Source organism: Cryptomeria japonica, chromosome 2 (genome assembly GCF_030272615.1).
Source record: "Cryptomeria japonica chromosome 2, Sugi_1.0, whole genome shotgun sequence".
Lineage (NCBI taxonomy): Eukaryota > Viridiplantae > Streptophyta > Pinopsida > Cupressales > Cupressaceae > Cryptomeria > Cryptomeria japonica.
This window is the reverse complement of record NC_081406.1, coordinates 204,863,945-204,891,170: the sequence shown is the minus strand read 5'-3', so window position 1 is coordinate 204,891,170 and position 27,226 is coordinate 204,863,945. Positions and strand designations below refer to the sequence as shown.

Genomic DNA, 27,226 nt, shown 5'->3' with positions numbered 1-27,226 from the left:
ATACAAATCAATTCAAAATTAGGTCAGACACTAGAAATCAAGGATAATTTCCTAAATCACCATTATAGGTGTGGTCAAGAAAATGAGTGAAAATATAAGGTGGAGATCACAATGTAGGTCATTTGTTCCCTTTCAATTACCAATTAGAATTTATCTAGTTCTTTCATGATTGGCCAAGCATTTTTTATTTTCTTATTAGATCATCATTCAACCATCCCTTAATATATATGATTTCACCATTAATAATTTTAACATCCAAATTGGTTTCCACTCTATTGCTAGTGGCCAAAGTTCCACTATCTATAGTTTTTAGAGTGTAGATAACATAAAATAATAATTTATTCTAACCTCTACAAGGACATACCTCACACTAATTGCTAATAAAGGGGAGAGATCTTTAGTGAAAGATCTAAGTTATTAAATATTATTATTGTCTAATCCCTTCCTTTCATTTTTAGTCACTTATCTTGTTACACTATGCTACCATCAAATTTACTAATTGAATAATGCGCGTTGTCATTCCTTTTTAGAATATGCTTTGAATTGTGAATTGAAATTTTTCTTTGCGTATAAATTATCATTCATTTAAATACACACAAGCATTGACAAAACTAAATTTAAAATAGAATTATAAATTAAGCTAAATTTGATGTATTCTATATAATCACTTCATACCTCTCACAACCAATATAAGTGATACATGTTACATTTATCATTTTATACAACTCATGACAAATTTTAGAATAATATTATCTAAATATTAAGCTCTTTTATTGGATGCATATATATTATCTTTAAACAATAATTCAATAGATAATGGATATGTACAAGCTTTCTATAAGATAGTTACAACATGTACATCTTTCTCTAAAAAGAATTATTTATTAAAATATCTTTTACATAAATGATTTATCATAAAATTATTAGTTGGATTTTTAAAAAAAGAAACTAAAATACAATTAAAAAATTGTGTGGAATTTAAGTTTACTAAAAAGATTACATATTTTGCGTTTAAGAGTATCCTCTAGACCATGTTGGTATTGAGCATATCAAAATTCCAAAAATAAATGCTGGAAATAAAGATAATAATATATATACGTAAGCCCTCCAAGAGTGATTGCTTTGATGCATAGCACGAACTTCTACTACAAATGCAGAGACGGTACTCATGCACCCTAGAAAACCAAGTTGAAGGGATTCTATCATGATTTTTCCTGTACGATCCTTAACCTGTAATAAGGAAATACAATTTTAATTTACTAATATAGAAAATAGGAAAATTATAAATTAGTGTAAGAAATTAATTTAGAAAAAAAAAAAAATTACCACTTGGTGAATTGTTGATAATGCAGCCATAATGATGCTTGTCATGAGATTCGTAAGCAATGTTCCTATTGGCAGCCATTTTAAGTGTTTTTTTGCTCCAATTCCTTGTCCATTGAGGCGTGCCATATACCATCTTGCCCATACTCCAAATGGTCCAACCATACAAGCCATCCACAATTTTGTCTTATGTTGGGATGTAAAATTAAACACTAATAAAACCAAGCTTCCTCCCCATAATATTGCAAAGATGAACATAACCAAGATAAAACCACATAAACCACATTGATAGTGTTCACTAGATGGCATCCATGTCAAGACCAATTGTTTCTTCTTTATTTGAATATGAGCATATGTAATTAGCTTTGTAGAGTCAATCCCTAGTTCAAGTGACATTTGGGCCAACTCCATACCTGTCATTTTGTAAACAACATTTTAATATGACTAATTTAATCTTGTTTTATGTTTGAAAAAAAAAACATTGTAAAGAATAAGAGATGTCTATATAGTAATAGAAAAATATAAGACATAAAGTTCTTAGCGATGATGAAAAAGTTACTTCAAATCTACATGAGGTAAAGCTTGTATTATTCTACATCTTACCTAAAAGAAGACCAATAATTCCAATTATCCAATGTCCTTTAGTTGCTAGGTTTACCATTGCTTGCATCCAAGATGTAAAAGTAGTAATGCTTCCCATCAATCCCGATGATAGTCCAATGGCCAATGCTTCAGAGAAAATAGAAATATTTCTTTTGAATGCAACTCCAACCCATCCCATGAAAAAGCTTCCAAGCTTATGACAATATATATATATATATATATTAATCAAAAGGTTATGAATAATTATTAACCTTTAGCAAGTATTAACAAAATTATCTACAAACCATAAGGATATAAAAAAAGATAAATATTTACCATATTTGAAGGAAGATCGATATAAAGAGCACTATTTTCATTTGTCACATTGGCTACATTTGGTCCAAATAATATTTGTAATCCATATCTTATAAAGACCTACACACAAAGATATCTCAATGTTTCAATATTGAATTTAATAATTTCAATAAAAGTAAGTTTTAATCATATAATTTAAGATCTTATATTAAAATATTTGATTATTGCATCTTAGATAGAGTTTAAATAGATGTGAAAAATTATTTATCATACATATTCTTCCACCTACATTAAAGTTACATTAGCACATTCTTATTAAGTGGTGTTGTATAAGGCTATTGTAGATTACTATCAAGTCAACCATTCATCAATTAATAGTTAATGTGTAAAAGACATGAGAAATATACAAAAACATTATATGTGGTCACTAAAGAAAATGATCTTATTTATTATATTAAAATTTTCAAATATAGATAAAATCTTACTCCAACAATTCCAAACACTCCAAGATAAGAAAGGATCAATATATATTCCATTGCATGTGAACATTTCGTACGATTAACCTGCCATTAATAAATTTAGAATTTGTTAGTAGTGCATATTTAAAACATTTCAAAATAAGATGAGCTTTCCAAATTTTGAAGTGAATAACCTAAATAAATAGGTACTTTTACTTATAAACTTTAATAACAACCTTATTTATCTTCACCTATTGAAACAAGTCAAATTTAAACACAAATAAATGTTGAACATAAAGAGTTTGAGGACATGTAGAGAGGACCATTTTCTATATTTTAAACATTCCCAATGAAAATTATTGTATATTTTATGGCCATCCTTTGAGAATACTATTAGTATTTTATAGACAAAACAATCTCTTTGATCATTGGGTTTGGTTTTTATGCATAAATTTTATTATAATACACTAGTAAAAATAAAGATGCTAGTTTATAAGGAGGTTTAAAAATAATATGATAGTAAATCTTGAAAAGGAAAATATTGAGAACGTCTTAGCTATACATTTATTGACCATCTTGCACTATCTAATGATTATGGATATAAGTATAAAAAAAATGAACCTCACAATTAAAAATTGATTGATAAAACTAAATATTGGTACCATATAATTAGATTTTGATATTCTATTATAAAAAATTACAAAGTGAGATTCTGTCCATATCGGCTTATCAAGAAACTAAACTTTGGTACCCCATACCACCCACTACAATTTACTATGCCACCCTTTGATTGCTTAACCCTATCCTATTGACTGCTTCATTTCTATACAATAAAATATTCACATAACATATATACTTTATCCATTGTAGTGCCCTCACTATTATCTTCTAAATATTAAAAAAGAACAAAAAAATACCATATGACCAAACTCGATTAACTTCATGCCAACACCCAAGGCTCCGCCCCCTATCCTCTCAACTGTGTGCTTCTTGTTTGATTTCCAAGGGCAATTCGACCAACATTCACTATGGTTAGCTACCGCAAAAGTTATCCATATCATCATCTGCTTTGAGCTCCTCTCCATTGTTTGAGACTAATATAACTTTCATTATTAAAAGATCCTTTTTTCTTCCATCAATGAGGATGAAGTGCAAGCTCTTTGTGAAAGGTTGAGGTTAGTCGTGAAAAAAGGGAGAGTTTAGTGGTGGAAGGAAACTCATCATTGATCTATAAGGATTAAAGAAATATGCATTAGATCTTTTCAATAAATTATCTTTCTTCATTGTTTTTGTGAGGCTAATTTATTTGTTAAGGGCTAACTAGTGTCAGGATTAATCAATATTGTCATTCAACTAAAGAAAGTTTAATTCCTTTAGCCTACCCAAGTCTAGAAAAGACCCTAGTTGTTAGCAAGTTGTGAAGTAATAAAAAATAATAATAATTTTATATTAGAATAAAATATTATTAACTTTCTAAATTAGTAATCTCATTTTTCAAGAGCCCAAGGTGTCAAAGTGGCAAATGTATAAAATGCAACTATTACTCAATAAGAAATGTGTGCTATTATTCCCTACATGGTAAAGGCTTAGATGGGATGGCAAAAGCATGTCAATTTTTTATTAATTTGATTAGGCTTCTTGGCTCTACCATGTCATATGGTTTTTTTTTTGGTCTAGGTATGCTATTTAGTAGGAATTTAATGGTAAACATTAAAAAGATAGTTAAGATTTAAGGATTCATTGTATGGCGAGGCATGTGCTTTCATAGATGATTCAATTGTAACATTGAGAGTGATTGGGGAGGGGGGCTTGGATTAAAATATATTGAAAATAAAAGCACAAGAACTTGACTTAGGATTTTCACTAGATTGTTAAAACAAATTACACAAAATAGTCCAAAATAAAGAGTTTCATGAATAGATTTTATGGATGGTGCTCAATAAATTAAATATTTTTTGAAAGAAAATACATAGGACCTTGTGGAAGAATTTTTTCATACAATGCAGTGGACCTAGATGAAGGGTCTTTTAGACATTCAATAGTGGAGGGAAATATAGCTAGGAAGTACAATAGGCTATTTATTCTAGAATATTTGGATGGCCTTCAAATTGTGAATTGGGATAGGAATTCAAAGGTAGTAATTTATGTTACCATGTTTGTATTTATTGAGGAAGATTTCAAAGGAGTCTAGAAGTAGGTAGTGAAAAATCAAGGTTGATCACTCATTCCTTGAGAAAAAGGGAAGTAGTGGGTTGTGTTATGGATAATTTTGAGTGCATCTGCAAAGGTGGAAAGAGGTACAAGCCCAAATTTAAAAAAATAAGAATTAGTGTAGTTAATAAATAGTTGCAAGTTCTAAGACAATCAATGATCCTATGTTAGGTACTAGGACATAGCTAGAGAGGCATGCACAACATGGATCGTCTATTTTTAATTTTATGTATTGAATGAAAATAAAGTTAATAATTTTTATGGTCTTAAGTGGTTCCTATGGTTTCTAATAGAGGTTACTACTATGTCAATATCAAGCCACTATGGACTACTGGTTTTTTAAATTTTGCAATAGTGTACTATTTTTGGTGCTTTTTTCTATAGGCTTCAACCTTTGAAGTTGTTGTAATATTTTTTGTTTCATGGGTGAGAATCTTAATAGATTTCTCGCCATTACCAATATAAAAAGAATAAGAGGACGGGAGAATATGACCCACATGATAGTGTTTGTCATATGAATGGTTTGATAATAAGAAAAATCAATTGAGAATGATATCCTTATAAACAAAGATTATATATTACAACATGTACCAATAATTGTTTTCAAAAGTTTAACATCAACTAAAAAGTATAGTTATTCTTAATAAAAAAATTAATATGGTTAATAAGAATTTAAATATTATTAAATATCTAGGAGGTAAGGCCTAATCTTATACATCATTTTATGACTATATGGCTAAAATAAGATGCATACAAAAAAAAAAACATGAAATACATCACATTGGATTAGAAACTAGCAACTAACCTGTTTTTGTGAGTGTTGATGTTGTTGGCTTTTATCCATATCTTCTTCTTTTAGAAGCATTGAAGAGTAGTTTGACAAAGGTGGGGCAATGATATCAGAAGGTAATGGTGACACAAGTGAAGTTGCAATCCATTTAGGATCTCCATGTGAGTAAGAACAAATGAAAGCATCATTTGGCATCACTCCCACACCCTTTAAACCCATCTCAATTGCATTCTCATTGATTTCATACCTTGCACTACCCTGGAGCGATCGTCTTCCACCATCATCACCAACCTCTGCTGCTCTCTCACTTACATCAATTTCCTCTACGACTATTGATTCCATTAGGAGATTGGTTGTCTAACCAACAATGCTTCAATTGTTGTCAAATCTGTAGAAAAACAATAAGAAAATATATAAATGTATACAATTTAAAAGATTGTTGTATGAATACTTGATGGTCCACATTAAATCTAGGTAATTGTAATACATCTATTCAATACCTTGACATGTAATATAAATTTCCCTAATTTTGGATATATATATATATATATATATATATATATATATATATATAAAATTGTTTGAAAATTTAAACATGAAAAAATTACAATCACTATTCAAAATTTCAAAAATAGTTAGTAAAGAAATAAAAAATACATTCATTATTTTGAAAGAGGGGTTTAAAAGTAATCTAGATATTCAAATATTTAATTTTTTATTCTATAACATTATTCTTAGAGTTTGTCAAAAACATTGTTATATAAGAATACAATTCGATGAAAGTGACATAAAAATCCCATATGAATTTAAGTATTCTGATTAAGAAGTTTTATTCACTTTATAGACCAAGAAATATTTTTTTCATTTTCCTTATATTCCCATGGGTAGGAATTCATAGATCAAGCATCAATCATGTGAGATTAGATAATAGTAAAAACTCCACCATCTATGTAAGGGAAGTGAATCATTAACAAGAAAACAAAACAATTTAATTGAAAAAGGTTCATATGATATTAAAACAATATAGTAGGGAAAAAGTCTCTTTTTGTAAGCAATTACCAAGAAATTAGGTGTTATATGAACATTGAAGCCTAAACAACCCAAGAAACAATATCAATTATTATCAACAATTGTAGAAGTGACTTTAGTTACTTTTTACAAGGAATTACAAAGAAATTGGGTGTTTACAAACATTGAAATTTAAACAATCAAAAAAATAAAGTGTCATTGATCATCACAATTATACAAGTGGTTTTCTTTGAGTATTTTGGATACTTATAATGTAATGAGATGAAATTAATCCCTCACTACAATAAGTGTTCTAGTGACTCTTAAATTGGAGTTAAAACTGATTGCCTAAGTTTTTTGCATTAAAACATTTTGAATCACATTAACTGATCTATTATTAGGATGAGGAAAATAGATGATTGAATTGCAAGCTTGACTGCGTAAATAACTCATTCAAATTGAAAGAATGTGTAAGCAACATAAGAATTGAGAAAGTCTAAGATAAAAGAAAATAAAAAATAATTATAAAATAAATATTTCAAATCAAACTCAATAACTTATTTAAGTCAATTTTATTAGGTACTTCAAATAAAAATCAATCTAAAATATTAAAGATGGAGAATATGTGGTGTAAACTTGACCTACAAAAGAAAAGAAAAACCTACAATTTATTTTATTGAAATATACACATTTTAGATCATATTCAGTAATCTACCACTAGCATACCTATATTTTATAAATAAAATTTATGTAGATGACGTGGAGAGATATCAAATTTTAAAAATATTTACCTTTAGCATAGATTAATTAATATTTATTAAAATTTAGTCTTAATTTAGAATATGAAATGATTTGCATGAAAAAATAGAAGTTTCTTTTAAATATAGATTTAAAAACATAATTTTTCAAATTAGGAGTTTTTTTTAAAATCTAGATTTAAAAATATAATTTTTTGAGTCTTGTTTTAGAATATGAAAGGATTGATGCAAAGTAAATGATTGGAAGTGGAAAAAGGCGGTGTGGGAGCTCTGCAACCAAGGTACACGAACGGTCCTTGGCTGCAGGTCGGCTCTCTGCCCGAGGGCTCCCAGACCTGGTGGGAGGCCCCCAGCATTAATCCTTGCTCGTGCCTCCATTAATGTAGATGAAAACTAGCGATGATGGGATTAATACCCACAAACCCTCTGCGAATGGCAAGAAATCATTCAGCGAAGCTGTTAAAGGGCACCGCGCGACCATCCCGGACGAGGCAAAGTTTGAACCAGAGACAAACCAGGATGCAACAACAAATCTCGAGGAAGGTGAGGTTGCCCTCGGCCCCGAGAATCATCATTAAACCTAATTCCACTATGAAAGATTGTATTTCTAAGGAAATTGCTCGGCTTAGGGATTCTGCGATTTTTTTAGCAGCCCTTGATGTAGATAAAATGCCATCTAAACAATATCTTAATAAATGGTTTCATGATACTTGGTCTGTTAGGCTTGGAATTCAATTTTCTTTTTGCAGAATGTTACAAAAAGGCTTATTTCTTCTTTTTTTTAATGATAAAGAGATTCAAAAGAGGGTTATTGAAAAATAATTCTGGAATGTAGGCAACGCCTGTTTTAGGGTCGTCCCCTAGACTCCGCTTGCTTGTAATGAAGAAATAATGGCCCTCTCCAACCCTAAATGGGTAGTTATTAAAAACGTCCCCCCTTTTTTGTGGAACTGTATTGCTCAAATCACGGAGTCGCTTGGAAAGATTATTAAAATTGATTCTTCGACCTCTCTACTTCCTCACATGGATGCAAGGGTTCTAATTGCATTCAACCCTGGAGTAAACCTCCCCTCGGGTATTGACATCTGTATAGAAAGCCAACTCTTCTCGTGTCCCTTAGAATACCTAGGAGGGATAAATGCTTGTCATAGATGTAGGAAACGTGGCCATTACTTAAAGAATTGCCCTCTAATGGTGAAGAAATTTGGTACTTCCCTCAAGAAAACCTCCAACAGTAACCAACCTCACTTGGACTTGGAGGAAGCTAAAAAATCGGACCATGTTCCCTCTGCTCCCCCACCTCTTGAACCCTAATCCTAGCCTAGGGTAGCTAAATCTCCCCCCTCGTCTGATCCTTCCCCCCCCCCCCTACCTCAACCCCAAACCCTCCCTTGCACATCCACTTCTCCTCCTTCAATTGCAGAAGCTATTCTCAAATATCAGTTGGCCTTAAAGGAAGCAAATCGGACTAGTAGTGAGTCTGGTGTTCTGGATATAGATATGAGCAAAGTAGCCAATCCTCCTGGGGAACCTAGGAAACAAAATGCTCAACAAATTGTCTTTGAAAAACTAAAAATGGCGGCAGATCATAGAAAACAACTTGAACTTGCATTATATAATCAAAAAATGGAAATTGAGTCATGTACCATTCCCTTCCTCCAAGAGTTGATCGAAGGGGAAGATGGTGGGTCCCAGGTTGTCACCAGTGCTACCGAGAAGGTCGGTCACTCCCCTTTTGGACCTATAATTAGCATGAATGGCCCTACAAAGGACATAAGCACACCTCATATGGAAAATATTTCAGAGGAGACTAAGACAGGAGGTGACATTGAATCTAGTAAGCAGATTAATATAACCTCTAATAGCACTGATAGGGAGGTGGAGCCCACCACTTCTCCTTCGGACCAACCCCTTGAGAAAGGGCATGATATTGAATCTGGGATAGAGTCGGCTGTAACTGTGGATGACAATATTGTGAAGGAGAATCCTTTCTCCCCTGACCCTAAAACCTTTGAGGTGGGAACCAATGATGAGGGAGAAGATCTAATTGGTAATAAAACAAAAAAAAAAAAAAGGAAAAGATCTCCTAAAGTTGGTAAAGACAATTCAGCCAGAAAAGAATCATTAGGACCTGATCAACTCTCTGAACTCAGAAAAAAAAAAGAGGGAGACCACTATCAACTGTAGCCTTTGATGCCAACCACCTCTCAAAATCTGAGGAATGGCCCAAATGTTTTGAAGGGTTTAAAGCCCTTGGGGACAATTCTGAAACAACCCCTCAATGATGAAAACCATCTCATGGAATATAAGGGGATTAGAGGCCCCGGATAGGAAATATGTGGTTAAAAGATTTCTAAGCATGCACAAGGAGATTGATTGTCTTATGATCCAAGAACTAAAATCAGTAGGATTCACTCTAGAAGTTGGCCTAAAATCCATCTGGAGGGATGCGACCCCCTTCTTCACCAAACACCCTAAAGGTAAGGGTGGAGCTGCAATACTACTAAGCCCTAAATGGAAGAACAAGGTTCTCAAATGGGGTCAATCCCCCTATGACAGGGCAGTATGGGTTATAATAAAAAATGATAATGAGACATTTGGTCTCTATTCAATATATGCATCTAATGACTACCGAGAAAGAGGGGAGATGTGGGAATGGATGGCAAAATTAGAAGACATCCCCTGGCTCTTAAGAGGTGACTTTAATATGGTACTCAATGCACAAGATAAACAAGGGGGAAACAAGGTGGAATGGAAAGGAGCGGAGAGGATTCATTGGAAGAGGATGATCAACAAGCGGAGGTTGATTGACCCAATTGCAGGGGAAAAAAAGGAGAACATAACTCAATATGGTACACTTGGTGTAACCACCAACAATACAATAAGAGAGTATACTGCAAGCTAGATAGATTTTACTTCAACAGGGATTACTTTGAAATTATCAAGAATGAGGAAGGGGTTCAGTATGTTGTCATACCATATACATTATCTGATCACCACCCCATTATGATTGGGCTAAAGATAACTAATAGCAAAATTGCCCCACCCAGCCCTAACTTGAGTTTCAGAATGAACACTAGCTTGCTAAGAGATGGTGATCTCAAGTGTGCAATATACCTGATCAGAATGTTCAATAAATGTGCAAACAACAAGCTATCAAAGATTGAAAGGTGGAACCAAAACATTGAAACCTGGACCTCACTTTGTCAGGTGGTAGGTAAACAGAAAGCTAAGGATACCAGAGCTAACGAGATGAAATTATATAACACTCTACAAGTTGCTGAATCTAAACTGCAAGGGGATCTGGAAAGTGAAACATTCACCCATCAACTCATCAGGGCCAAAAATGACCTTAGAAGGATACAAAATCAGAAGATTAAAGGTTGGAGAGCAAGAGCTAAGCTCAACTGGTTAGAGGCAAGGGATCGTGGATCCAAGTTTTTCTTCCAAATGCTCAAAATGAAACAAGCAAGAGAAAATATAGACTCTATATGGGAGAAAAAATAAAAATCTCTCTAATCCAAAGGAAATTTTAGAATGTTTTGCTCAATACTACAAACTACTGTTTTCTGCAGAACCAGTTAGGAAAGAACAAGACAATGCAAGGAAATTAATCATGTCCTTGGTCCCCAAACTCCTTGATAAAGAGGATAGTAAGATTCTTGAGGCTGCAATTACAAAAAAGGAAATCAAAGAAGCTATAGAGGCACTCAGTAATGACAAGTCCCCTGGACCAAATGGATTCCCAATAGAATTTTACAAGGATAATATTGAATGGATAGTGGATGATCTCCATGAGATATACTCAGAGGCTATTCACAAGGGATCCCTTGGGGAAAATATAAACCAGGGTCTAATCAAACTCCTCCCCAAAGAGGGAGATAGAACCCTTGTTAAAAACTGGAGACCTATTACACTGTTAAATGTATCATATAAGATATTAGCAAAGCTGACAGCAAGTAGATTGGAAAGTATTCTACCAAAGATCATCAGTACTACACAAACAAGGTTTGTCAAAGGTCGTTATATTTTAGAGAACTTAATCACTTGTTGGGAATCACTCCATTGGGCTAAAGAAATAGGTCAGAATGGGGCAATGCTACTCATTGACTTCGAGAAAGCCTATGACAGAATAGAATGGAAATATATTTTTCAGATGCTCCAGACTCTAAGTTTCCCCCCAGGTTCTGTAAATTGGTCAAAACTCTATTGTGTGATGCCAATGCCTCAGTTGAAATAAATGGAATAAGATCCCCCAAATTTGTACTGTCCAGGTCAATAAGGCAAGGTTGTCCCCTTGCTCCTGCATTGTTTGTCATAGCTGCTAATGCAATGGCCTATTTAATCAAAGACTCCTATCACTCCGCCTGTCAGGGGCATATCCTTACCTAATCAAAAGGAAATATGTAATATCCAATTTGCTGATGATACTGCAATGCTAATTAAACTTGATGAAGAGAACCTTACTGCTTTGCTAGAAAATATAAATGTTTTTTGCCTGGCCTCTGGAAGTAAGATTGCTATGCACAAATCTAACATACTTGGCTGGGATGACAAACCCCCGGGTTGGCTTTCTAAATTTTCCCTCAATTGGTTGGGTCCTTCCCAATTGGTAAAATATCTAGGTATCCCATTCTCTGTTTGTCCAAACCTAAAGGAGATGTGGGAATGTGTAAGGAATAAGATAGAGAAGAAACTCTCCAAATGGAATAGGAACTATTATCTTTGGCTGGAAGATTTCGGGTATGTCAAAAGATCTTGGAATCATATAACATCTATTTCTCCGCTGCCTAGCTCTTCAAGAACTATCAGTTTAACCATATCCAAAAGCAGATAAGGGCATTCCTTTGGTCTGATGGGAAAGGCATCAAGAAGCAGCATGCAGCGAAATGGGAGTGGTGCACAATGCACAAATTGTATGGTGGGATGGGACTAAAAGATCTAAGAACTCAAGGGATAGCTCTCGCTTCCAAATGGATTCTCCAAGCCATAGATGGGGAGGAACCTTGGAAAGTCCTAATAAGAAATAATATATCATCCTCTAACTCCAAAAAAAGCTAAGAAATGGAAAGGCCTCCCTATAATTGACCTTCTTCTTGGACAGATGGATGTAGCCCCAGCTGGATTAGGGGTCTTCAAATCCCTATGGAAAGCCTGGGAACATGTGAAACATCTGGTGCAATACAATATGAAGGGATGTAAACAGGGACAGTTCACTAGTGAAAGATCTATCTAGTGGAATCTAAGTTATCATGGAAAACCATTGGTAGCCCTTCAAGGCTGCTCTGCTCTTAAATGGAACAATATGAGAATTAGACAATTTGCTCAGATTGTGGAGAATGGCAAACTGAGATTATGGGAGGATCTGCAACTTGCCTTCGCCATTCCGGTGTCCCAACACAGAACCTATAACATGCTTAGGTCTGCCTTATCCAATGCTCTACCCCAATCCCCCCTTTCTCACTCACCCTTTTCCTCCTCTACATTTAGTTGGGTTGACGACACACCTCTTTCCTCTCTGAAAGCCAAGAACATCTATGCATCTCTCACTGAGGTAGATACCATTTTTCTTGACCTTAATAAATGTTGGGAGCTAGACTGGGAACCTGGGATATGGAAGGATAGATTAGGTAGATTTTGGATGAACCCAAATGAACCTAATAAACAATTCTTTGGCTAGAGACTGCTGTTAAATAAACTCCCCTTAAAGGATAAGGAAGGCAACCTCCTAAACTGCAAAATTTGTAGAACTCTTGAGACTATGAAACATGTATTTTTTGACTGTCATTTTGCAAAAGAGATCTGGAATTTATTTGGTTTAAGACTGAATGTTAACTGTGTTGAAATCATTAATGTTGTTTTAGGCTACATTAAGGGCTGTAGGAAAACTGCAAATATCTTCTGGTCTTGTTTATCTTTAGAAATTCTTTGGCTCATTTGGAAATACCGTAATGATGATGTCTTTAATAACAACACCAGGCACCTCACTGAGTCTCTTAGGAGACTCATTTTTCATACTGTCTCACTGCAGGTCACTGTGGTCATATAGCTAGACTCAGAAAAGTTTGACAAATGGATAAAAGAAGGAGCTACCACTGTCTACATCAGAGAGCTATCCCACAAATTCACATGGGAGAGAGATGAACCAGGAAAGGCGGCATTTGAGCAAGCTCTCATGGCCTTCATGAGATAGGTTGACCGCAGACACCTACAGATGGAAATTTCTAGGGAGGAAGCTGACCGGATCCACCAGAGCACCTCACACTCTCACAGGCAGGATATTCTGGATGGTCGTATGGAAGTATGGCAAGATGGAGAGAAGGGCTGGGTGGCTTGGATCCCAATAGTGGGAGTTATTTCTACTCCAAGCTCTGATATTTCTTACATTTAGACTGTGACTACTCCTTAGACTATCTGTTTTGTTCATATAATATGTTGTAATTGTGATTATCATCTCCCCATATGTGGTGATACTCGTAGATTATTAATTTTTTTTTGTTGACTGCACCTTCCTTTGGTGCCTTGATACTCGCCATATCCAGATAGTTCTGGTTTTTTTTGTATTGACTCTTTGATATATAATCCAAAAAAAAATATGAAAGGATTTGCACGCAAAAAATAAAAATAGAAGCTTCTTTTAAATCTAGATTTTAAAACATAATTTTTTAAATTAGAAGTTTTTTTAAATCTAGATTTAAAAATATAATTATTTTTACATTTAATAAATTATAATTGTACACCTGAAATTAATATTTAATTAATTTAAGCTTGTCAACATAATTAATTGATTTAATTGTGTCAGCCTTATTCTTCTCAATGTTAATTAGATCTAATTTAATTAATCCTATCACTATTGTCCAATAATTAATTTATCAAATAAATTAATTATTTCCCTATTCTTCTAAAGTCTCTCCAATAATCATTTCATCTTAACCCACTCAGATAATTAATTTTAATTAATTAACCTAGTCATGTGATTCTTACAAATCACATTCTCTTAATCCATCATTAACCTAATTAATTCCTCTAGAATCTCTCATAATCCCACTTATCATTATTCTCCAATTTTTAATTCCCCCACTCATGTCACATCAATCTTGAACCTCTCAAAGAAATTCAAATTTCTTTGATTCCCCCTATGCATCCTCACTTTGAAATTCAAATTTCTTTTTCCCCCTCTTCCCAAGGAATTTTATATTCCTTTTTATTTCTCCAATGCATCCTTGATCCATGTCCACTATCTTGAATCAATCTTAGCCTTTCATAAGCAAATCAATCCTGGCCCTCAATTAGCCTCCTCCAATCTATAAATTGGAGCATCGTTCATTATTAAAAGGGGGTCTTCCATTCTTCTACCATTATGCTGCTAATTTCTCCTCTCATCTCCCTCTATCACATCCTTATCATTCCCTCATAATCCTCTATCGAATCCTTGTTATCCATATCCATCTATCCTTCATCCAAATCTAAATCCTTAATCCATCTATCTTGTTGAGCATTTGAGAGCAATCCACATCTACAACAAGCAAGGAGCAAATCAAGTGGAGCATCAAAGGGGCGTCTTCACTTCATCAAGCTCAATCCGAGGAACAAGTAAAGATTGGTAAAGGTATAATGGTGTTTTATTAAGTTTGTTTGAGTGTTTCATGTTTATTTATGTTTAAACTAGCCATCTACCCTCATCCTAGTCTTTCCCTTGCTTCAATAATAATAAAAAGTTGCTTTTTAATTATTATTATTTTATTTTATTGGGAAAGTGATATCATTATGGGGATAGCTCCCTTCATTAATCTAAGAAACAAAGGTTACATCTGAAACCACCAATCCTCTGCAAAGGCTAACATAATGGAATCACCTGACAAATAAATTCCTAGCCTTAACCAGAACAACAGAAGATAAATGAGAGTTACATTTATCCTAATTTCCATTACCTAAGATGTCTCAGCCCTCTAATATGGGTGCCCTATCATTAATAAACTAAAACCTAGACCAAGGATGAGCAACATTTTATCACTTCTCTTGTGTATATTTCTCTCTAACTATTGATCTAAGATTCATAAGAAGCCTAGATGAAGACATTGAAGATTTTTTCCTCTTCACTTATGTCCAATCCAGGTCTAAGTGTGAAGGGGAGATCTGAGAATCCTTTCAACATACCTCAATTGTCGGAGAAGAGGCAACTGAGTCTCCCACTAAAGAAATCATAGGTTCATCCACATTGGTAACCACCTGATAATCCAATGGAGGAGGGGGAGACCCTTCAAGGCCTTGCGCAATCGATCCATGAGGAGAAGACTTGATTATTTGATCATCTTGAGATAACTTGGAACCATTGGGGGAAACAACAATGTTTGGGCTCTACCCCAATCCACCAAGAGCCCTTGCCACCTGTTTCCAAATTCCCACACTTATGAATAGTAATCTTTTGGCATTCGGGAGTAAAATGATCAATCGAGAAGCATTTTTTGTATCGAAAGGTTGTTTTTTCATAATCAATTGGTTGCATCCAACAACGTCCTCCCATCTTAAACGATATTTCTGTCAGAAGCCCTTTAGAAAGGTCCATTTTTACATATTCGTGCACAAGTAGAATTTTGGTAGTTGATTGTTTCTTTGAAACTACAATGATATATTCCTAATCCATTGCCAATAGCCTGTAAACAAACTAATTCCCAAAACTGAAAAAGAAGATAAGGAAGGTGAACCCAAAAAAATGCAGAAGAGAAGGTTTCAGTACGGGGATCAAATGACGGATACCATGCTTTCATACACAAGAAGTCTCCATGTAGAGCCCAAGGGCCATTTTTCAGCACCCAATCCTTGTCTACAAGAGATTCAAATTCCAAAATTAAAAACCCCTTTGTGTAGGGAAAAATACAAATCTCATCTATCAATCGATCTTTCCAATAATCCTGAATCCACGCATGCAAGTCACTTAACTTTGGCCATTTTTTAGTAAATCTACAAATCAAAGCATGATCCTAAAGAAAAGCCTCCCTATCACTAGCCAAATTATCCAAACAAATTTCTGGAATAACAGTCAAGCGACTAACAAAGATTGCAGGTCTGTGAGGAACCCCTTGAGCAAACCCCAATGTCTCATGCTGCAAAATCGATCTGCATTGTGGGGGTGGCTGAGGATTCAGTTGTTGAGGAGGGGTCGAATAGGAAGCGTCGCATGCCCTAGATCCCGAACACAACGCCTCAAAGAAAGAACAGGCTCCTACCTTTACAAAACCCTTGCGCCAAGGCTTGCAGGACCGATCCACGGGGTGAGAAGACCAAGAAACGAACCTGCCATTGTTCGAGGGCAAAGCAATTTAAGGAACGACAGAAGTAGACAGAGACATTACAAAGCCCTTGAAGAATTCTAATATAATAAAAGTTAATTTAAATTTGTTTCTTTTAAATCTAGATTTAAATATATATTTTTTGTATTTAATAAATAATAATAATAGAAAGTTTCTTTCTAATTTAGATTTTAGTCTTTAACTAATTTTTAAATTACCTGTTGTCTAGTCATTATAAATAATTTTAATAGAAAGTTGCTTTTTAATTTAGATTTTAGTCTTTAACTTATTTTAAAATTATCCATTATCTAGTCATTAAAATTACACGGAAAAAATAGATGGGTGGGTGCCACTGTAGTGTTACGTGGCATAGCCCAATGTGTTGATTCTAGAACTTGATGTGGTTATTATGTTAGGCCAATAAGAAAAATCACTAATAAAAAATGGATAAATCAATAAACCTATTCCAAAAGCCATTGTACTCCAATAAACACCAAAATTAACACATGGCTAAATAGGATAGTGGAATATAGAAAAACTAATTGCATTCAAAAGTGTGACATAGACCTAGCGCATCAAGAGATCTAGTAACTCTAAAATCATCTATAAAAATATTTAAATTATATTACTTTCATGATCCCATACATGAGATCCATGTCGAAACTTAGCTCTGCTATTAAAACATAATTTTAGTTCATGATCAACATACATAACTTGACAAGATGGAATTACGATTTGGCAAAACATTTTAAAGTTATTATTCCTTGGCTAGATATTAGACAAATTAAAAAGGCTTCAATCACGACTAGTCCTTTGATCTAGAGTCAAAGTTTGAATCTTGGTGAATAACACTCTATATGAGGATTTAAATGAAGTTGTAGACATGTGCAAAGGCTATGTTACCAATATGTATATAGAGATTTTAAAAAATTATGCTATGTAGGTCAAGAGTTATTAAGAAGTTAAACTATCTCCTATAGAAGTAGATTTATTTCCTATGTTTGACTTTCAAACCAATGGTTACACACTTGAATTAATTGCTAGTGTGCCCTTGATGAGTTGGTAGATGATGACATATCATAAGCCTATTCTATTCCACCATGGTTTTTATGTCAACCTACTATACAAAGTTTGGAGAGTGGCACTCAAGATTGATATGTTAGGAAAATTGTGAAATGGACTATATAGTGTGTTCTAGAGATGTAGGGGGGGCTAGTGAAGCAATGGTAGAAATGTTTGGAGATGAGGTATGATTACCACATAAGTGTTTGAATCTTATATAATGTTATTTATTAGAGGTACTTGGTACATCTAGACACGTAGCAATGATTTATTCTTGATTAAGTGTATTTTGTGAAATATGTTATTTTGAAATTATGGTGGTCCTTACATTTGGTATCAGAGCATCTAGGTTCCACACTAGGGCCTTAAGTTTGCTATGCTAAGTTGTGACAATTGATCGCATAATCCTCTAGTTAGATTGCTTAGCACATTTATGTGTAGTTCTTATAGATTGAGTCAATAGTTGGATCTATGTGGATCAACTCAAGTTGTGAAGGATAGACCCTCCAAGTTTTTATTCCACCTAACTGGAAAGGGAAAGATGTCCCTTGCGCTAAAATTATAGAAGCAAAAATAGTTATTCTTAAGATAAATCTCGTCTTTATGTTCGTGTTGTACTATATGCATATATTTGTGTAATTTATGAATTGTTGGTTGCCTTTGTTGATAGAACCTTGAAGTGCTTAGTTATGTCTGCATTTTTCTTGATTGGAGTGAATGTCCAACTTTTGTTTAATACTGCATATCCATTGAATCTGATTGGAAATTACGAACTCTATATTGCAAGAAATGCATTTGAAGTAAAATAATTGTTCTTTTGCATGTGTGATATCAGAAATAAAGTGAAATTTGTGAATTTGTTGCATAATCAATTGGTGTTTCATGAGTTCGGGTGTGTTCTCTACCAGACCTTGGAGGCAAGGTTACATGTAGCTTTTTACTCCCCCCATGTGACTGGTATTAGCCACTCAGTTATGTGAAAATATTTCAAGTTTGATGACTTATTTTTCAGTTATTGATAAATTTGTATTAATATTTGATTGAACAAAACACATTATCTTTGTAATGTATCCAAAGATGTGGAAAATTGTGTGAATTTAATGCTGGTCTATAAGTAATATTTGATTGAACAAAACATATTATCTTTGTAATGTATCCAAAGATGTGAAACATTGTGTGAATTTAATGCTGCTCTATATGCATATTGATGTGATTTTTTTTAAAGAAAGGTAGTTCTCTTTATGTGTGTTTTGAGTTTACTTTTTTGGGACGGGTGTCGAATATGGAATAATAGAGAAGGATGGTCCTCTTTTCAGGATCTTTTGGATAACTAAAAGTGCTTTGGCCAAAGCCATGTGTCCATTGAAATAGATGGAATTAACCTAGCAAAATTAATTAATATGTTTCTCTGCCATATCCTGATAGTAGGATACATGCATTTCATACAAACAAATGCATGTAGATATATCAGGTTGCACCAAATTCCCTCTTGCCTATTGTTTCCAGGTAGCTAGGCATTGCATGATTGGGTATTCTTTGGGTAGGAAGAATCCTAAGGAAACGTAAGCTTCATGGTTGGGTGGAAAAGCACCCAAACCGTGTTCTTGTTTCCTAGACTTATGTATGACTAATTGATTATAATTCATATGTATATTACTTATATAAGTTGGCTACAAGGCATGAGAGCCTAAGTAGTATATTTCATTTCATGTCCTAATACTTGGATTAGGCATTTTTGCACATGAGGTGTAATATCGTATTTTTACATATTATTGAATTATCTCATTCCATTCCAACATTAATACAAAATTTAAAGGTATATGTTTGACATAGTTCTTGTCTTCGATGACTTGCGGATGACTTTTAGGGCCAATGGCAATCGAAGACTCATTCTATATATATATACTCTTGTACATGTGACAAGATGGGCTTGAGAGCCTAGGTCACATGAATAGCTATGTGGATCCACTAACTTTGCAAGAGATGTGTGATTATGCATGGAAGACCTCTAACATATCTATGTACCACATGTGAAAGGGTACGTATGAATGATTCATCTATTAATTTCTATATATGATCAAGTTATGATCATGCTTAAAGCTATACCTAATAAGAAATTATAATTCTTAAATGAATAACTTGTGTCTTTGAATGTTGAAAATCAAAATGATCTTTACATGAGGTATACTTTTGAATGAGCTAAAAAATAGTGCAAGTGTGTATACGGACATGTTAGAAATGTTGGTGAGAAATTCATTACACTTGGCCAACTTATTAAACTACTCAGGTATGGTAAGCACGGGTATGTGTGTGCATTAATGTGATTTTTATAGTTATAGAATTCGTGAAAATTTATGTGCTTGCTTAAGCATTGGGTCAAGAAATTATTATTTGGGCAAGGAGTAATGTTTTGAAGAATTTATTTTATTTTATTTTGATTGTGATTGTTGGCATTGACATGGACTAATATTCTAGTGTTGTTCCTATGAGTGTGACAGATGGGATGACACATTACAAAGAAGAGAACATTGTCGGAGAGAGGTAGCCTAGCTTTGTGAAACCGAATGGTAGCAATGGAATTCACACACTCACTCAAAATTTGTCATTGAAATGATTATTTTATGAATGTGCATGCTTGCATATATGAATGTGTGTGCTACCATGAAAGTTATATTGCATTTAGCTGATAAAAGTACTTTCCATGTTTAGTATAGGCAATGTTGAGTTGTTTTGGATATGATGATAAAATTTTGATTGATGCATCGAGACAATGCATGCTTTTAGGGGGGAAGTATGTCACATCCTTATTAATTTCATAATTATTATATAATAATTAAATTAATTGCAAGTAATTATTTAATCATGACATTTCTTATTGCATGATTTAAATGTTTTAATCAATATTGTATTGATTTTTCCTTTAAATCTTAAATATAAATTTATATTAATAATATAAAACTAAAATAAAAATTGTTTGTAATATATTTTAAGAAAAAGGATGTATATTTAACCAAAAAACATGTTTTATTGTAAATAAAATCTTTAAATTTAATATAAATAAATTAAATAAAAAAATAAAATAAAAAGTAAGATTTATTTGTATTTCTTTTTATTTAAAAAAAATGCATGGTTGATTTATTTAAAATTGGTGCTTTATTAATAAAACACATGATATAACTAAGAATCAAAAAGTTAAGTTAGTACTTTATGAAGAAAGCATATAAATAAATAAATAAAACAAATGTTTTATCTAATAAACTTTAAAAGATGAATGTATTAAGTGCTTCTTTAAAAAGCACATATTTAATTTTAAAATAAAGAGTCTTAACCACGTGAGTTAAACCAAAAAAGAGAGTTTATTTTAGAAATCAAATAAAAACAAGTCAAACTTTAAGTTTGACTATCTAAAGATTAAGCAACATGGCCTTGATAAAATAAAATAATAAATAAAGCAATGCACTAATTTTTGCATGATGAAGGCCACGGGGAAACTAATTTAAGAGAGTAATTTACGCCAAGCGGTGCCACAATACTTTTGGTGGTTATATATATATAATTTTTTGGTAAAGGGGGGAAATTGGTTGTTCATTGTATTTTTTTTCGATGTTGCGTTTCTTTATAAACTCTCTCTTCTTATTTGGAGGGACATGATAAGAGAGTGCAAGGTCGATGGATGAGAGAGGGCATAAGCGAGGATAGCACAATGTGCTACAAAAATCAATCAGCTAAAGATTTGCAATCTTATGCTCTATCGGTATTGCATTGCTAGTCTTCCTCGTGTTGGGTTGGCTATCTTTTGTGTCATGAAAGATTCTGGGGAAGTGTAACTACTTCGTGATAGGGTGGAAAAAGGCTCCGATAATGTTCTCGCCCATGATGTGCGCGAGAGAGATAGATATCAGGAATTCTTGTCAGGTCGGTCATCATGATTTGTTGCTCATGCATTTATTTTATTTAACCTTGTAGTCCATTGTAAAGGTTTACATTTGCTTATGTTTATCTTGTTGTCAGCTTATGTAATTTGACTTCATATGTTGAAATGTAATTTCTTGTCTCTAACCTTGTACATCTAGACACGTGGCAATGATTTATTCTTGATTATGTGTATTTTGTGAATTGTTATTTTGAAATTATGGTGGTCCTTATACCTATGTAAACATGGTTTCCAAAATCCAATGTCTTTGCCGCAATAATCCATTCTTCCACTAAGGTAAGGTGTGTAGTGTCAAGTATGGATAATTAAATAACACTCTTCATTGGAGAAAGCACAATAACTGTTTAAGAGCATGAATTCATTTCAAGAATTTGATATCTCTTATTGCCTATTGTTACAACTACATTGTGTAGATTTCCACTACACTCACACTTACAAATGTGCCCAAGGATGATTTAACAAACCTCTATCATATAGTATATCTTCTTGAAAAGGATGAATATTATATGATGAGTGATATTGGAAAACTCAACATGTATAGCTTAAGTATTATAGGAGTTGAGCCATCCTAGTTTGTAGCATCATAGATGAAGTCTGGTTGGTAGCTTTGTTCTTTCTACAATTTTTGAAGAGATTAGATTCTTCATTCTACCATCATTGATAATCATTTACAATAGCTACATTTTCACCAACATATATGTCCAAAATAATTTGTATACTTCAACTTCATTTGGTAAGGGATTTGTTGCTTATGCAATGTTGACTAGGACATTAGGGCTTGAATTAATGATTTCCTTTGATAGGTTGACATCATCCTCCTCTAATTCAACCTTTGTAAGTAGATTTTTCTAAGCACTATACTTAGTGTTGAAATGTCTACACCTCTAGTGCCTATCATAGCAAGTATTTATCTTGGATGGTTTTCTCTTGATTAAATGAATATCTTTCTTGATTTATTAGCTACTTCAATGGCTCCTACATAGCAATATGCCTCTCACATCATCATGTCCTTATTTAACTCCAACCTAGGTTAGATGGCTAGTCAAAGATTTATATAATACTTGAGGACTTGATGCTACTTTGACTCGAATGAGTCCAATTTCACATAGAAATCAAGGAAGTCGTTGATATAGGCCTAGACTAACTAGTTTTCTCCTTGCAACTACTGTGACCATTACATGTAATTCTCCCAAGTTGGCTTATATTTTTCCTTCTATTTGTTCCTCCTCTAAAAGTGCATGGGTTCACCACAACTTTTTTACAAGTGAATAAACTTTTTATGAGAGCAATCTTAATCTTCTCTAAGTGGAGAAGTCATCCATGGTAAAGTAAGCATCTAACTAGTTACCTACATAGACATTAATATTACTCTCAAACATAATCATATCTACCTTTTTCTAAAACCTAAGGAAGACTTGACCACCAAAGGATCCACCTGATAATAAGGTTGATAGAACCACCCATTTGATGATATCTAAAAATTGGTTGAATGATATTTTTTGTTGAACCATGAGTGCTTCTTCAATCTCACTATTGCTTATCATGTGTATACCCTCGTGTTGATTTGGCCATGTTGAAACAAGTTTGAAAGTATTTTGACGCTTCTCATGATTTAATTAAAGGCTTAGGTACTCTAATTGCATATTGTAGGTCATGTAAAATGAAGAAAAACTACTCTAATACCACTAATATAGGGCCTAGATTTGAATCTTGGTGGACAACTCTCTAGATGAGGCTCTAGATGAATTTATAGGCATTTGTAGAAGCATGAGATAAGATACAAAAAGAAAGAGATACATAATCAAAATAACAAAAATATTATTATTTGATAATTTGACTATTTGTTATATACACAACATACCTTTAAGGTGTATAATTGTTATCTTCTATTGTCTACCTATTTATCTACATGGACAAATGATTACAAGCACTCCATTACATATATGTTTTAAGGATTACAAAGAATCAATAGGAAGTTGAATTGACTCCCACGGAATTGGAATTTTTTTCCTATGTTGGAATCTCAATTCTTGATAATTGTGAATTTATATTAATTTTTGGAATGTTATTAATGTTATAACATGAGCTTCATGGGCATTTTCTTGATTACCACATTTATTACACCATCTGAAGATCTTCAATAGTGTGCCAAAAACCATAGAGGTATCTCATAATTACACAAAAGGCGTTACAACAAGTACCACTATTGATGAGTCATCTTGAGTAAGCATTGATTGCTCTCTTTTTTTTGGTAAAAAAAGTGCAAGAAACAAAATCTTTTATTGCCACCTAAGACCCACATATCAAATAAAGAAAATGGCACAACAAAGACATGGAATGCCCCAAATAGCTTTTAAGAAAGCCAAAACATTAGATGCTATCATCTAATACTACACGTTCACATATAATGTTATCATTTTGCTTAACTACAAAAAGGTTTTGCCTAACTACAAAAAGGCCATGTAAACCTAGACTCTAACTAATTCTATATAAAAAAAGAAATTAACATATAAGACTTAAACTATAGGTGTCTTACTAGAGAACTATAAATAAAGCTATTTAATATAATGTTATGGTTTAATATAAGATTATGGTTCATGGAAGGGGGTTAGCTATTTTCAACAAATGTTGTTGAAGAAAATTAAGAGTCTTTTTAAAGCACTAAAAAAAAAAAAAAAAACCCTCCCCTGACACATTTGAGATTTTTTTAGGCATTCTAATCCTACAACCATGGAAGTACTTTCTACGTGAAAAACGAAAGCCCAAGCCCCACGTCGTCTCACCTTGATTAAAAATGGCACAAACCTCCATTTTGGAGGAGTCCACAACGGTAACTAACCAGTTCCCATTCGATAAAGAACAGAAAAAGGTTAACCAAAATAAAAAAATTTAAAAACAGCTTTATGGCATGCAAGAAAAAAAGACTTTCTATATGCCGACAAATAGGCGTTTTCCTAGGATTGAATGACATCAATATATTTTTTCGTGCTAATCATTACAAAACTTCCTTACTTCCTTTCCAAAGTCTTCTATTCACATTACAAAACTTTCTTTCTAAAAAGTCTTCTAATCACATCCCCCCGCCACGTATTCAAAACTGATCAAACATTTCAGGCTTGACCATTCACATTTCCAACTTCATCCGTACTTTACGTGGCTCGTCTCATAACCATAACTCTTTACATTCATAAAACACAGAAATCTGCCATTTAAATTATTAATAAGGATACTTTTCCAAACACTACATGTGTAAGCGAAAATATGATTGGCTATGGCTTTCTCAGCATAAAGCCCGAATAAATTTATCAAATATCTGTTTATTTTCACATTTCCTTGAGCTAGAGTTCTAAAACAGACACCGCCATTTAAAATTTAGGGGAAAATCAATAAACAAAATTTAGCCTCTCCACCAAATTACAGGTTGACTATCTGTTTTTTTTTCCTTTTTTCTAGTATTTTTGATAGTCTACAGTTCGAAAATCTGAAATTCTGCATCATGACAAATACTAACTCTTTACCAGCAATACAATACTAACTCTTTAGAAGCACTAACACTGAAATAAAATTATAAATTTCTAATATGTAACTAACTGTTACAAAACAAGCATGCATATGATATTTTCGCTTTGTATGCCTGTGTATTTCCTAAGTATCTATTTCAGATTTGTTTTTCTCCTGTAAACGGAAAAAAAATCATCTAATAGCATAGACATGAACAGAGCATTATCTATTTCAGATTTGTTTTTCTCCCTTAACACGGAAAAAATTTCATCTAATAATACAGTCATGAACAAAACATTTTCTATTTTTAAACCACAGAGATTTAGCTGAAATATAGCTGATTTGAGCCAACCAAATAAGGAAAGAGAGAGCATTTTCTATTTTAAAACCACATTGATCTAGCTGATATATAGGGGAAAGGATCCAGTAGTTGTGCACCCTAACTTCACGCTTCTCAAAATCTTATTTGGAAATTTCAAATCATTTCGATTTTTTTACAGCAGCTTACTTGGCAAGTCCCCTGCTTATAACTAAGGTTTCAGGGCCACATCAGCATGCTTTTTGCCAAGGTGTCCAAAATAGCCCTAAAAAAAGTGAGACCAATAGGCGTGCAAAAGAGACCCCAATAGTTGTACAGCTGACATGGCATCACTGATTGGTTACTTTTTACAATATTAGTACATATCTTAATAACTATTGGTACATTTCCTAACAACTGTTGGTACATTTCCTAACAAAAATTGATATTTTTTGTTTCAAACAATAGGTTTTATTTGTTCAATTTTTGGAACAAAAGGTATCAACAACCCTCACAACAATTGGTACATGCTCAACTACTGGATTATTTCCCCTCTCCGATCCGAACAAACGAGATAACAAAAGACAGCATAAAACACCAGCAGACAAATAGAAATGAGGTTCTTAAATGCTGATAAGCGCACCTTTTGTTTTGAAAGCAAAGATGTAGCCGCCCTTAAATATTGCCTGAGGGAGTCTCCAGATCTATCAAAGTCAAACCCTTTCCGCTCCGTAGAAAGTTCAACCTGCAAATCGGAGGCGAAATATGAAACTGCCCGGCCTGCCCTCCCTCAAATAACACCTTCCTCACATAAAAGCTTAGGAAATAATAATGAAATCAAACTGGAAGCCTGCCCTCCCTCAAATAACACCTTCCTCACATAAAAGCTTAGGAAATAATAATGAAATCAAACTGGAAGAAGAACAAAATGTAGGAAATAAAATCCTTCAGAGACCTTACCTGTCCTCGTTTTTTCTCCTCCTCCAGGTAACACCTCCCTCAGATAACCCCCAAAACCCTAAGGCAGAAAAATCCACGGAAAACCAGATTACTTATTCACATGTGGAGGGCAAAGAACCGCCCTCTAACACGGCACTTATAGCGTGTCTCGGGATATGTCACCGGACTCCTACTGTGGTTCGAACCCACCACTGCTGAATTTGGCAACACCTGTACAATGGAGATTTGTTCGTACCGGAAAAGGCTTACCATGCAGCCTTCGCGGTTACCGGATGCTTAACCACGGTTAGGCAGGCCCCGCTGGCACGTTAAATTAGAAAGAGAAATTGATGGACAAAGGTTTTATTTGTGGAGCTTAGGGAGTCGTTTCTTTTGTATTTTATAATGATGAGTCCATTTTGACATACCGGCCTCATTTTCAAAGTAGGGTCTATTTTGACATGCTGTTTAATGTAATGGGTCTATATTTTGATATACTGGCCTAATTTTTAATGTATTTTCTATTTTTTTAATTAATTATTATGATTGAATTGTTTTTTTTGTTTTGTTTATATTTGGTTTTATTTTATTCTTGTTTGCACTTGTTTTAAACATTTGTTATATTCATGTTTATATACATTTATAGTTATTGTTCATTTTAATATTTATTTTTATTTTTATTTATTTTTATTTTTTTTGGGTAACATGTGGAAGTAATCTTATATCATATGGAGTTGCTCTCTAAAGTTTTTGATTA

The 27,226-nt window shown here is 33.4% G+C and overlaps 1 protein-coding gene across 3 annotated transcripts; it reads right to left on the bottom strand.

Annotated features, from left to right (window-relative positions):
* Positions 1-954: 954 nt before the first annotated feature.
* Positions 955-26,628, bottom strand: LOC131044348 (uncharacterized). 3 transcript variants are annotated; one of them, XM_057977661.2, is made up of 8 exons: positions 26,491-26,628; positions 26,174-26,275; positions 5,695-6,067; positions 2,706-2,783; positions 2,242-2,340; positions 1,927-2,119; positions 1,327-1,736; positions 955-1,230 (listed from the first exon to the last, which is right to left on the bottom strand). In XM_057977661.2, the coding sequence occupies exons 3-8, from the start codon at positions 6,019-6,021 to the stop codon at positions 1,012-1,014; spliced, it is 1,326 nt and encodes a 441-aa protein (XP_057833644.2). In that variant the 5' UTR covers positions 6,022-6,067; positions 26,174-26,275; positions 26,491-26,628; the 3' UTR covers positions 955-1,011. The 3 variants fall into 3 exon arrangements, with proteins under 3 accessions (XP_057833644.2, XP_057833645.2, XP_057833646.2); XM_057977662.2 differs by having other exon boundaries at positions 26,486-26,626; XM_057977663.2 differs by lacking the exon at positions 2,706-2,783.
* Between the last annotated feature and the right edge of the window lie 598 nt (positions 26,629-27,226).

Bases quoted from the DNA above. Each gene is read 5' to 3' on its own strand.
- LOC131044348 (XM_057977661.2), bottom strand. From the start codon at position 6,021: ATGGAATCAATAGTCGTAGAGGAAATTGATGTAAGTGAGAGAGCAGCA. The intron at 2,120-2,241 runs GTAAATATTTAT...TATTGTCATAAG, and splicing joins TCGATCTTCCTTCAAATATG to CTTGGAAGCTTTTTCATGGG. The intron at 1,231-1,326 runs GTAATTTTTTTT...TCCTTATTACAG, and splicing joins TATCAACAATTCACCAAGTG to GTTAAGGATCGTACAGGAAA.